At 37.8% G+C, this 13,787-nt stretch overlaps 1 protein-coding gene across 1 annotated transcript in view; it reads left to right on the top strand.

Annotated features, from left to right (window-relative positions):
• Window positions 1-13,787, top strand: part of LanA (laminin subunit alpha) — a 1,191,635-nt gene that overhangs the window by 978,676 nt on the left and 199,172 nt on the right. The window contains exon 49 of the mRNA XM_090391815.1: window positions 11,665-11,847. Within this exon, the coding sequence (XP_090247941.1) occupies window positions 11,665-11,847 (183 nt within the window). The remainder of the gene's footprint in view (window positions 1-11,664; window positions 11,848-13,787) is intronic.

A 13,787-nucleotide genomic window follows, 5' to 3' on the forward strand; every position in this document is an offset into this window, starting at 1 on the left:
AGTTGTCAGTTCTTTAACGCATTCTCTTAAAACACTGGGTGAAATCACATACAGTAATGAAGCATTATTATTATTCATAATAACATAAAAATGATTATCGGCCCTTTCACATAGTCATTTTTGGTGCAAAGTAGAACACCTACATAGTACACAGAAATCAAATAGTAGTTTAAGATCATTGCCCTTTATCTGGTATATGTGAAAATATACACTCTCTCTCTCTCTCTCTCTCTCTCTCTCTCTCTCTGTAGGGATAGTAAGTGTTGAAATTCAGCTATTAATATCCAAAATGCTGGACCTAAAAGTGTGCCGATTACTGCCTTTCTGGAAGAAAAAGATATTAGAGGATTTATTATTATTATTATTATTATTAAGAGAGACCTCCAGGGAGTCAGAGACTCATTGAGGGAGACCACATATTACACACACACACACACACACACACACACACACACACACACACACACACACACACACACACACACGCCTATCATGCTTATTCTTGAATTCATTCACACTGCTTGCACTCACAACATCCAATGGCAATCCATTCCCATGCATCACCTTATGAGAGAAAAATCTACTCCTCACCCCCTTCTTAGCAGCCTTAATTCTCAGCTTCCAAGGAAAGTCTCTTGTCCTTTCTCCACCCTCCATAAATCAAAAAATCCGATTAATTGAAATCCTGTATGACTCTTTCAGAAGTTTGTGTAGTCTCAATCATATCACCTCTCCTTCTCCTGTTTGCTAGTGTCTGCAGTCTACAAATTCTCAATCTGTCTTCATACTCAGTATTCCACAATCATTTTTAACACTCTCCTTTTGTACTCTCTCCAATATATCAGAATCACAACAGTGACCAGACCTGCACACAATAGTCCAAGCGAGGTCTTATATCAATGCCTTGTAAAGAGGCAAAATAACATCCTTATCTTTACATGTGAACATTCATTTCTGCATTGCAATTATCTTTTGAGTTGTATTTGCAATCTTTGCCACATGACCCTTGAACTTCCTAACACCCGAAGATCCCTAGCCTCATCAGTTTCTTCTAGCCTAATCCCACCAATATAATATGACATTGGATATCTAATCATGTAGAAGTGAATGACTTTACAATTGCTGACATTGAACTGACACCCATTTTCCCATGCCCACAATTCCAGCCTATTCAAATCACTCTGCAAGTACTGCATATCAGCAGCATTCCTGATTACCCTACTTATCTTTGCATCATCAGCAAATAGCAGTATGTCGCTTGTCAAATCCCTCAAAATTTCATTAATGTACAGATTGAATAACAGCGGACCAAGCACTGATCTTTGTAGCACACCACTAGTTACCTTAAATCTTGCAGACTCCCCTATATACTACTTTTTGATATCTGCAAGTCAGCCATCTGTTATCCATGCTAAATTTCTATAACCCGGACCCATTTTCTCCAGTTTATGCAGCACTCTGCCATGCTGTATTCTGTCAAAAGCCTTAACAAAATCCAAAAGTATTATGGTATATCCATTACCCTTGTCTAGTTCAATGGTAACATTGTTGTAGAATTTGAGCAAGTTGCTACGAGGATGGTCTGAGTGGGTTCTCGACCTCGACCATAGATGGTAACACTATCGGCAAAATTTTTTTTTTTTTCTAAGTTGGTACATCTGTCATAAGCATCCATGTGAAACTGCAAGTCATTCTATCAAATAGTTTGTTTTATACAGACCAAGCACTTTCGGTCATAAAATTCTTTATAAATGAAGGTTTAACACCAGAAGTATAAAAGTTTATGGACACTCTTCTCCTTCATTTTCGACAATTAAGAAATGGGTTGCTAAGTTTAAACATTGCCGTAGCAGCCTTGGAGATGATCCATATGAAGGACGTCCAAAAAATGTTACAACACCAGAAATCATTGATCAAGTGCATGATATGGTATTGGACCAGTGAGTCAAAGTGCATGAAATTGCTGAGACTATAGGCATTTCAAAAGAATGTGTAGAATATATTTTACATGAAGAATTGCAAATGAAAAAGCTTTTCGCAAGATAGGTGCTGTACTTGCTCACAGCAGATCAAAAACGTACTCGCATGAAAATCTCTGAACAGTGCTTTGAGTTTAACAAGAATAAAACTGATTTTGTGCATCGATTTATTACTATGGATGAGACTTGGATTCACCATTACACACCAGAATCAAAACAGCAGTCAAAACAGTGGACAGCAGCCGGTTGTTCAGCACCAAACAGTGGCGTAGCTAGGGGGAGGCGGTCCATCCCAGGTGGCACATTGGACCTTTTTGAACTTTTGCAGTTAATTCTAAAATACAGTTTCAAGAACTCAGTTCTAAATAATGTAATAGTACTGCGAATTTTCCTCACAATTGTTGTAAGTGTTGCTAGTTGTGAGAGGAGTTTTTCTAAATAAAATTGATTACGAATTACTTACATTACTATGAAATAGACTTCGCCAATGTCATGGATGATTCTGCTAACAGAAAAGCAAGAAAAATAACATTTCAGAATGTTGAAATTAAAGTTTTACTTCAAAAATAAGCGGTGTTTTAATTTATTTCCCTATACGTTGTTTAGACTTTTTGTAGTATTTTTGGTGTGTATTGAGAGGGGCGGCAAACTTGGGGACCGCCCTGGCCAGCAAAAGCTCTAGCTACGCCACTGGCGCCAAGGAAGACAAAGTTGGTTGCATTAGTAGGAAAGGTCATGGCATCAGTGTTTTGGTATGCTAAAGGCATTTTGTTTATTAATTATCTTGAAAAGGGTAAAACAATATCTGGGGAATATTATTCTGATCTTTTAACCAGACTTGATGAAAAAAATTCGTGAGAAAAGAGACCTGGTTTGCAGAAAAAAAAATCATCTTTGATCAGGACAATGTACCTGCCCACACAAAGGTGTTTTGGCAATGGGAAAATTAAGGGATCTGCACTATGAATTGTTGGAATATCCACTCTATTCCCAAGATTTGGCTCCCTCTGACTTCTATCTCTTCCCAAAATTAAAACTGTTCCTTGCTGGTCAGCATTTTTCTTCGAATCAAGATGTGATTGCAGTTGTAGAGGGGTATTTTGCAGATCTTAACTGAGAACAATGCCATTATCCCGTTCATTACATGGATGGGATAATGGCACTGGATCATTGCTGGAATAAATGTATTAGTCTTAATCAGTGCTTTTTTTTTCTGGCAGTACGCAACGATACGCAGTACCGGCACCTTTTTTCTTAAGTTTTTAAAATTTTGAGATTTATTGACAGCAAAATGTATTATAAATATTCCGGTAGATGGTACTGTGTTCACGAATTGAATTTTCCGTTTTGATTACTCATAAGTTGGTACCCTGCTTTCCTGTTGTACGCAGCCAGAAACAGAATGTTGTGTTGTTGTGTTCACTTCCAATTGCTTCCAATATCAGTTTATGAGTTCTATATTCACTCTGCAACAGGCAGCTGTTCATGTGAGTTTTGAATTAATCTAAGTTAAATCAGTGCAATCATTGTTCAAAATGAGTAAAATAAGTAGTTACTTTATGCCAATGAGTAAAAATAGGAAGACTGAAGAAGCAGAAATTGATGAATCTACTTGTGATATTGTAAAACAGAAAACTAGCACCGAAAATACACTTGGTGAAGAAGATCACGAAACCAAGACCGAAGATCCACTTGGTCAAAAGGAAGAAGATTCTGATAATGATTGTCTCCAATGTTGGACTCTTTTGCAGAAAAATGCGAGAGAAACGAGTGGCTGTATGTCAATAAAATGTTGGGCTGTAAAGTGTGTCATGATGTTGGAAGTCTTGCCATCTATGAACACATGGGAACAAAAATTTCAGCGGAGTGGGCAAATGGTAAAATCAGTCGTTTTGGAGAATCTCACAAATAGCAGTTAATGTCATTAAGAAAACAGATTTACAATCATAAGGAGAGCACAGCGCACAAAGCGTGCCAACAAAGCGAGATGATGAGGGTATATCGGAGGATATGCTAAAAGTGTGGAAGTTGCTGTAATAACATCTTCATGGTGAGTACCGGCACCTTTTTTTCCCCAAAAAAAGCACTGGTCTTAAGGGAGATTATGTTGAAAAATAAAAATAATTTTGAAATTATAAATTCGTTTTTTTTATTGTTAGGCTGAGAACTTTTCAGACCACCCTCGTAAAGCATGACCCTCCCTTAGTAAACCCATGTTGTTCATTGCAAAGTAGAGATTCACTGTCAATTCATTTCTGAATGCAAGCCCTAACCAAATTTTTCCATAATCTTCACCACCACTCCTGAGATAATAATTAGTCAATAGTTGGATACATTAGTCTTTGTACCACCCTTGTGCAATGGAATTACCATACATTCCTTCTATTTCTGCAGAATCTTTCCCTGTTCTGAGACTCATATTAAACAGCCTGATCAAAGGAATGGCCAGTTCAGCTGGACACTCTTTTAGCACACTCTTTTATTGCTGAATTCTTATTCAATTTGCGCAACAGCTCTAATACCTCGACATCATACACCTGCGTTTCTTCATCTTGTGAAGAGGTAACAATGAGCTCAATGTTGCATACACCAGGTTGATAGCAACTGAACAACCTCTTCTGAATCTGTAATGCTCATGCATCAGGATTTAAAAGAGTTATTTTTTCATATTCATTCTTTCTTTTACTTGCAGCATATTGATAAAATTCTTGTGGGTTGTCTTTAGCACGCAGAGACAGTTTCTTTTCATACTTCCATATCCCAGACAAGCCTGTTATTTTAGCTGGCCTGGCTGGCCGAGTGGTTAGCATATCCACTCTCCAGTCAAAAGGCTGTGGGTTCGAATTCCACCGTGGGCATGGATGTTTATGATTGTCTGTGAAAATACTAGTGGTGGTGGTGGTGTGCCATTGGTATAGATGCGGTTTGTTAGAGATCAAGTTGGTGATGGAGACAGGGAACTGTAGAGCAACTGCCCTCCCTCGATGAGTCCATGGACTCCCTGGAGGTGTCATGTAATAATAATAATAATAATACTCAGAGTTTGCTTTCCGTACAACAGCTGTGACTATTCTAGCCTGCTGCTTATAATGTTCATAACAGATTTTCCTTATGCATACTGTATTCCTTCCACATTGGCCATTTCTTACATATCTCTTGCTTTATAAGATTATGCATCCATTTGACTCCTAATTTTTATACATTCTGATATCGCATCATTCAAGTGTTGTTTAAATGCTTCCCATGCACTCTTAATATTCTTTCCATCCAGCAACCGATCCCATTCCACTGAACTCAGTGTACTCCTAAGTTAGTCATAATTTCCTGCTTGTAACCTATTCTGAATGGAACATTCATAAACTTAGTCACTTCCCAAGTGAGTACCGCATGATCACTGTCACCAACCAGAGGCAGAATAGTTACATCTTTAACTGAAATGCCCTCTGACACTATGATCAAATCTAACACTCTTTGCCCTCGAGTCTTTCTGTCACAAGCTGTTTCAGGAAGTTGACCTGCAACAGCTCAGTAAATGCATTTTCATTCTTCTCGTGAGATTCTACTGCTACCCAACCAATATTTGAATAATTAAAGTCTCCCATTATGATTACTCTTTTTGTGCTCATCTTTTTTGGTGATGTTTTTTCATCACTAGCAACTGATCCTCCAGGTCTGTTACAACACCCTACTATGTAATTAGTCTTGTTTGATTCCTCACACCAGATACCAGTTAATATGTTTGATTCTGATTGCCAGCTCTCACTAAAACATACAGTATGGTTGCTTCATATTGACTAAAGCAACAAACTCTATCACTTTGTTTCTGATACTCCTAGTATTCGTGTACAGACATAATAATCTGCCTATTTGTTCTTTTATATTGTCTTGTCTTGTCTGCAGTCCACCTGACACAGTTGTTCAACTTGCAGATCTCTATTATTTTCTAATGCCTTACACATGTAGACATCTTTGTACACATATGAATGGTCCGAACCGGATGAACACAAACACAAAATCATTCTCTCCTCATCAACATTTCCATGACAAAGCCCATTCCCATCATTAACATTGTCACTCTTACACTCACATTCACACCATTCCTCCCTTTATAATTTAGTTTCTCTGACTCTGTGTTAGGTCTCTTACCGGTTATTAGTTTTCTAGACTCGTGATACCAAACACATTCAGGTGTAGGCCATCCCTCTTATACAAATCCAATCTTCCCTCAAACTCACTCCACACATCCAACAACTCACATCCTTTCCTTCTACATAGCCTATGCAGTGAATCGTTGCCATCATAGCCCTTCTTCTTAATTCATTTTTATCATAGCGAGGGAAAATACTAACGATTTTCACTTTCTCACTCTTCACTCTTGCCTCTTCCAACAACCCTTTCATGTCCTCTTTCACCGGTTAAATTGTTTGTACCTACTACAACTATGATTTCATTAACTTTTCTTTTTTGTTTTTGAATTGCTTCCTTTATATTCTTAATTTTCGCTCCCGTCAAACTCGATGTTATAACTTGCTTATCTATAGCATGTTTTATTATGGAGTCACCATACCAAATAACTTCTTTCTTTTTTACTAACAATGTCACTTACCTGATTTCCGTTATTTCCTGACTTACCTGTTTCCTTGCTTTGTTGTTTCTTATTTTCCTATTTAATGGCAATGCTGAGGCACGGCTGTTGCTGTTACCTCTCAGATGATATATGAGCAAATGAGTGGCTCTTCTCGGTGGTGGGGTGAGCCTGCCACAGGGTAGAGCCAACCAACTCTGAGAGAGTTCTTCTCAGTGGCAGGGTGAACCTGTTACTGAGGGGGAAACAAAGCTGAGTTTTTTGGAGTTTGACATGTACTCGAACATTCAATAAAGGTCAAAATCATTGTGGGTAATGGCCCTTCAGCTAATGCATAGCATTATGCATGCCTGCAAGGGGATGTGGTTTGCAATATGGGAGATACTAAGACATGGGGGGGGTGATGAGAGCTTGGTCCACCTTTACCACGAGTTGCCGCAGTCCTGAAGATACTTCAGTTGCAAACTTTGTTTGCTTACACTTGGTTAAAGGATTAAACTAAATTTATTATAATTCATTTTGTAAATTGGTTTTGTTTGGGAGAGTGAATTTTGATTTAGAATGACTGACTTGCAGAGGGAGATAGATGGACTGAAAGAGGAGGTGGAATGTCTTGTGAATGAGAGGAGAAGTATGAAAGATGAGATGAGGACAACAGAAGAGATAAATGCAAGGCGAATCAGAGTAGGGGAGAGAGAGAGAGTTTTGGGAAGGATAGGAGAGGACAGAATTTTGGGAATGATAGAAGAGGAGAAAATGGAAATAGCAGCAGAGAGGGAATGAGAGAGAGAGAGAGGTATGGGAATGCTAGAAGAGGAAAGAATAGTAGCAGTAGAGGAGATGGAATGAGAGAGATGTATGGGAATGATAGAAGAGGAGAGAATATGAATAATAATAGAGAGGGAATGAGAGACAGTTATCGGAATAATACAAGAGGAGAGAATACGATAAGTGGAAGAGAGGGAATGAGAGAGAGTTATGGGAATGATAGAAGAGGAGAGAATAAAAACAGTAGGAGAGAGGGAATGGTAAGAGGTGTAATGTATGGTGACTCAATGATCCGTGGTGTGCAAGATAGGATGCGTGAGGAGTGTTTGCCCGGAGGAACAATAGCGAATGTGGTTATGGCAATTAAGAGGGGTGAAAGGATGGATGTAATGATTGTGATGGTGGGCACAAATGACTTGAGAGGCAGTGTGAATCGGGCGGCGAGAGATCTGAGATTCTTGCTTGAAGTTGTGCAAAAGAAAACGCAGAGAGGGAAGATTGGGTGTATGTGTTGCCCGGATATGATAGTGACGAGCTGAGCAGAAGAGCAGCAATACTGAATCACATAATAGCCAGAATGTGTGAGAAGAGTGGGTTGGAATACGTGGATGCTTGGAGGGTATTTGAAGACAGAAGGGAACTTTATGCTAGAGACCGCTTGCATTTGAATGAGGAAGGATGAAGGCATTTGGAAAGATTGTTGTTTTCTGAACGAGTCAGTGTGTCAATGCAGGGAAACTAGAATTCCCAGGGTGGATGGTAGCAGGGATGGCCCTTGTAGGAATGGGTGCTTAGGGGAAGGGGAGGGAGACAATGTCAGCAAACATTGAGCCCAGGGTGATCGAGAGGGGACAATGAGAGGGGAAAAAAAAGACAACAAATTTATGCTCTATACTAATGCCACGAGTATCCGAAATAAAGGAAATGAATTGGTGGCGCTGATAGCATCAACCTGGCCTAAGATTATTGGGATCTCTGAGATGTGGTTGATGGCAGATGATATAATAACCAGAATTGAAGTGGCAGGGTACAGCATTTTTTGGCAGGATAGGAAAGGAAAACGTGGTGGTGGAGTACTGCTTATGATAAGTGATGACTGATGTCCTCTTAGAGTAGAGGCTTTGGAAGGCAGTGACACAAATGGTTGTGAAAGCATATGGTGTGAGGGAAGTGGCCAAGACAGGATATTTATTGGGGTGTTGCTATAAACCAGGGAGCACAGAGCATGAGGACCAGGAGATGTTTAAGCAGTTGAGCTTGGAGTGCAGGAAGAATGATTGTTATGGGAGATTTTAACTACAGCAGTATAAGCTGGAAAGAGGAAATTGCAAGTAGTAAGAAGGGGATAGAATTTCTGGAATTCTTGAGGGACAAATATCTTTGGCAGCACGTGATGGAGGGAACAAGAGGTTCAAGAGTTTTGGATTTGGTTATAACATCGGAAGAGCTGATAATAACTGAGATGACATCTCTCCCCCCAGTTGGAGACAGTGACCATGTGGTTTTGACTTGGGAACATATGTGGAATTATAAGGCAGGTGATTATAGTAGTCTTAGGTATCAACTAGGGGCAGTTCCATGGAGGGCAGAATTGGAAGGCCAGGATATCATTAGTGCTTGGGAAATTGTGAAAGAATATTTGTTAGCAGCAATAGTAAGCTGTATTCCACAGGTGAAGAAGCAGACACAATTTGGTGTAAAGTGGATGACAAACGATATCAAACAGGAACTGCAGTTGAAAAAGAGATTATGGAAGATATACAAGGAGAGGTGGAGGACAGATACACAAAGAATATAAGACACAGGCCAGAAGTCTGACCACAATGGTGAGGAAGGTAAAACTGGAATATGAGAAGAGATTGGTACTAAGATCCAAAGAAAATCCTAGGGAAATTTTTAGCTATGTGGCCAGTAGGCAGAGAAACGATTATGAAAGAATGACATTGCGGGATAAAAATGGGAATAGAGTGACTGATGCAGAGAACATTGTGGAGTTGTTCAATGAGCACTTTATTGGAGTATTTCATCCTGGAGGAGGTTTTAATACTAGAGGGATAGGGGAGGATCAGGGTTTAGAGGTGCAAGAGGAGAGTATATTCCAAATACCAAGTACTCTGGATACCAATAAAGCTGTTGGACTGGATGGTATTTCAGCACGGGTTTTGAGAGAATGTGCTAAAGAACTGACAGCGGTGTTGACCTGGCTTTTCAATAAAAGTCTGGCTGAAGGAAAGGTACCTACAGAATGGAAGGATAGTGCTGCTGCATAAGAGCAGTAGCAGACTGGAAGTGTCTAATTATAGGTCTGTTTATGTGTCATCAGTAGTTGTTAAAGTCTTGGAGAAATTAGTGAGGGACTATATACAGCATTGGGTAGATGAGGGGGATGTTATCTGTGAGAATTAACATGAACTTGTTAAGGTTCATGTTAATAAAAGACAATCATGTAATATGATTGTCTTTTATAATAAAGTTTCAAGAGCAGTTGATGAGGGAAAGGCATATAGTGCCATTTTTTTGGATTTTGCAAAGGCATTTGACAGGGTGCCACATGATAAGCTGATATTTAAGTTGCAGCACATGGGTTTAAATGTCGGGTTAGTCAAATGGATTCAGGATTGGCTTCAATATATCATACACAATAATCTGATAGGTATCAGATTGTTGTGTATGATGGGGCAATATCAAGGAAACAGAAAGTCAGAAGTGGGGGGGGGGGTTTCCATAGGGCTCGGTACTGGATTGTTCTCGGGACCTGTATTGTTCAATCTTTATATCAATGATATTGTCATGGATTGCAAGGGGCATTCAATTGTTTGCAGATGATGTGAAGTTAGGAAGGGTTATCAGTAATAGTGCAGATGTGGCAGCCCTGGAAGAGGATTTGAATAAACTTGGCAGACGGGCAAATAAATGGTGGTATCAGTTCAATGTAGCAAAATGTAAAGTCTTTACGTTAGGGATCCGTCGATGGAAAAATGCATACTCGATTGGAGGAGCTGTACTGGAAGAGATAGGGGAGACATGAAATCTGGGGGTGATGATTGATAGAAAACTGAAATTCAGGGAGCATATTGCAAAGGTGGTGAGGGTAACTCAGATGATTGCTGCAATACTGAGAAGGTTGTTGACCTGCAGAGATAAAAAAGTTATCATTCCTTTGATCAGACCGCACTTAGACTATTGTTCTCAGATTTGGTCCCCTAGATTTGAAGGGGATAAATTGACTGTGGAAAGGGTACAGAGGCAGATAACAAAGATGGTTTCAGGACTGTACAATATGAGTTATGAGGATCAACTGAGGGAATGTGGACTGCAAAGTTTGGTGGATTGAAGAAGGAGAGGTGATATGATCGAGACTTTTAAACTGTTGAGAGGCAGTTACAGGGTAGACATTGGAGAGTTCTTTCACTTGGTGGAACGGCAAGAAGGAGCGATGACAAGGGACCATCCCTGGAAGTTATGAAAGTAGGCTGTGCACAAGAGGGTGAGGTGTGGTTTCTTTGCATGGAGGGTGGTTGAACCTTGGAATGCATTGCCTGAGAGAGTGGTTGGAGTGGGAATGGTCAATGGGTTCAAGGGAGTGGTATGATAAACTTTGTGTTTCCTAAAAACGACCTCCCGCGATAAGTCTTTTGACTCCATGGAGGCCTGGATAATAATAATAAAATAATTAAGGTATGTTTCCTAATTTAGATGAAGATTGAACTTGTATGGTCAGATTAATTGGACCCACATGTATTACATTTTCCTGAAGTTGTGGAATTTTATAAAAACTTTCACATAATTTAAGAACAGTTTGATTAGAAATTAGCAATGGTATTCATCAGAGACAATTGCCATATTACAATTTACAAAATCAATAATGGAGAGACAGTATTAGCAGTTAGGATGCTGTTTGAAAATTTAGCTAGAATTTTTTGTAGTGAAAAGAAACATATAAATATAAGTGAACCCAGTAACAATTAATACATAGCAGAACACTGTTTACAATCTCCAAAAATGTTTGGTACAGTACTCTGCCTAAGTAGAAGACATGATACATACACAGTCAGTCAGTCAGTCAAATCTGGAGTTACTGTGATGAAATGAACTTATCTTATTTCCCCACACACACACATACACACACACTCACACACAATAGAATCAAATTTCATGTTGATAACTATTTTTGCTTAAAATTAACTGAGTCTAGTTCTAGTTTGGATGATTTCCTATGGGATGACACTGTATACTGTTTCAGTTCTATTATTTATATGATCAGTTAATGTAGGTATTGAAAATACATATTACAATATCTTATGTACCATTTTTTTTTCTCTTTCTTTTTAGATTAAGCTTGGAGTAACTTTCTTTCCAAACACAACACTACAGTTGAGAAATCCAGAAGGCCTTCATCGTGCAGCTACTTATTCTCAGCTCTCTTTATATTTCAAAACAGAAAAACTTGATAATCTTCTGGTATATGTTGGAAATGAACCTGGAACCTACACAAAATTAAAAAGAGTACAAACTGTAAGTATATATAGTATGTTTTATATGTCATGAGTTTTAATACAGATGAATAATTATATTTGTTATTTTAACACTATGTATTCATTATAAAATATCATGAATTTAAATGTTGAAAGTTTATTTTTCACTTGGTTAGACTATAATAAATTTAGTTTAATCCTTTATCCAAGTGTGAGCAAACCCCAGTCCTGAAGATACTTTCAGGCGCAAACTTTGTTCGCTCACACTTGGATAAAGGATTAAACTAAATTTATCATGAATTTAGTTGTTAATAGATTTAAGAAATTATATTACATAATACAGTTAACCCTCATTGTGTATCATTCCAAAAAAACTAAAGGAATAGTCTGTTAAAGGGAATTTCCTTTATCACTAATAATGTATCTTAGCATTGATGCGATAGCACTTTCTGATAGTTTGTTACAGTGAGTAAATTCACTTTAACAATGTTTTTCTATAGTGACAATGGCCTGGATAATGCATTACTTCATAATTGTACATATATACAGTATATGTCGGCATATAAGACGAGGCCTAAATTTTAGGCTATTTTTGGTTTTAAGCTTATATCAATTGTACAAGACGACCCCCAATTTCTTCTTTCTTGTATTAATGCAGTGTCACCCAATGATCATCTTTGAACGTAAAACTAAACCTAAGATAAAATTTCTTTCAGGTGTTTTTGTACATGTTCACAAAAAAAGGATGGACGGACGAAAATGATGTGAAATTAGTGTTAAATAATGTGTTTAATTTAAAACACAACCAGGCGGTATAATGAAGAAACGCAGTTTATTAGCATGGGATATGTTTCGTAGTCATTTAAATGAGAATACTAAAAGCTCTCCTAGAAAAAAATAACACAAAACTTGCTGTTATACGAGGTGGTTTAACTTCTATATTGCAACCACTAGGCGTCTGCTTGAACAAACCATTTAAAGATCACACATGCGAGAAGAGGGGGAAGATGTTGACTGGTGAAAAATCATTTACAAACAGATCTATGCATGCTGCATCACTTGATATGTTGTGCAATTTTGTGATCAAAGCATGGAATAAAGTAAAAGTAGAGACTGTAATAAAATTATTTAAAAAGTGTGGTATCTCTAATCTTATGGATGGTACGGAAGATGATCTGTTGAGGGGGACACTGATGACGATGAAAATGAAATCAATTCACCAGATTTGAACTGGATCCATATGACGATCATTTAAACAATGAATCTGAAGAAACTATTTTCAACAGATGATGAAGAAAATTAACATGAAAATTGAGGTTAATAATTATTATTTGTTTTTTAAGACTTACATCTTTTGTAATATTTTGAATAAATTTATGTAACAAAAAATTAATATGATTTGTTTATAAACACTGCCTATTTTCTTATATAACGATATATTGTAACTACCTAAATGTTCATCCAAGAAATTAAGCTTCCCTTTTTATATTCGGCGTATAAGACGACCCATGATTTCGAGGGGTTTTCTGTAGTATTTGAGAGTCGTCTTATATGCCGACATATACGGTATATTATTAACTGCACTTATGTGAATGGAGAAGGTCTTTCCACTTTCATTTGAATAAGAATTTGTCTTTTTCAAGTTTCATTGCTCCAATTTCAAAGATATTTTAAAATCACTAGAACTGATAAATGTAACTTGAATAGAATAAGCAGCAAAAGATGTGAGGGAAGTTGTGAGATGCAGAAGGTACTGCAGTTTATATATATACAGTCAATTCCACTTAAATGGGACACGTTGGGACTAATCCATTTTGGCCCAATTAAGCTGCTGCCCCAATTAAACAAACTAATAATAAATTCTAAAATAAAATATGTAATATGCAGGTAAATGAATGAGTAGGTAAAAAAAATAATAATTAGGTACCTATTTTAATGGTTTATTAAACCAAAATACAGAAAATATTTGTATTAGTAGAA

Source organism: Typopeltis vanoorti, chromosome 4 (genome assembly GCF_054136105.1).
Source record: "Typopeltis vanoorti isolate ZY-2024b chromosome 4, IOZ_Tvanoo_1.0, whole genome shotgun sequence".
Classification (NCBI taxonomy): Eukaryota; Metazoa; Arthropoda; class Arachnida; order Uropygi; family Thelyphonidae; genus Typopeltis; species Typopeltis vanoorti.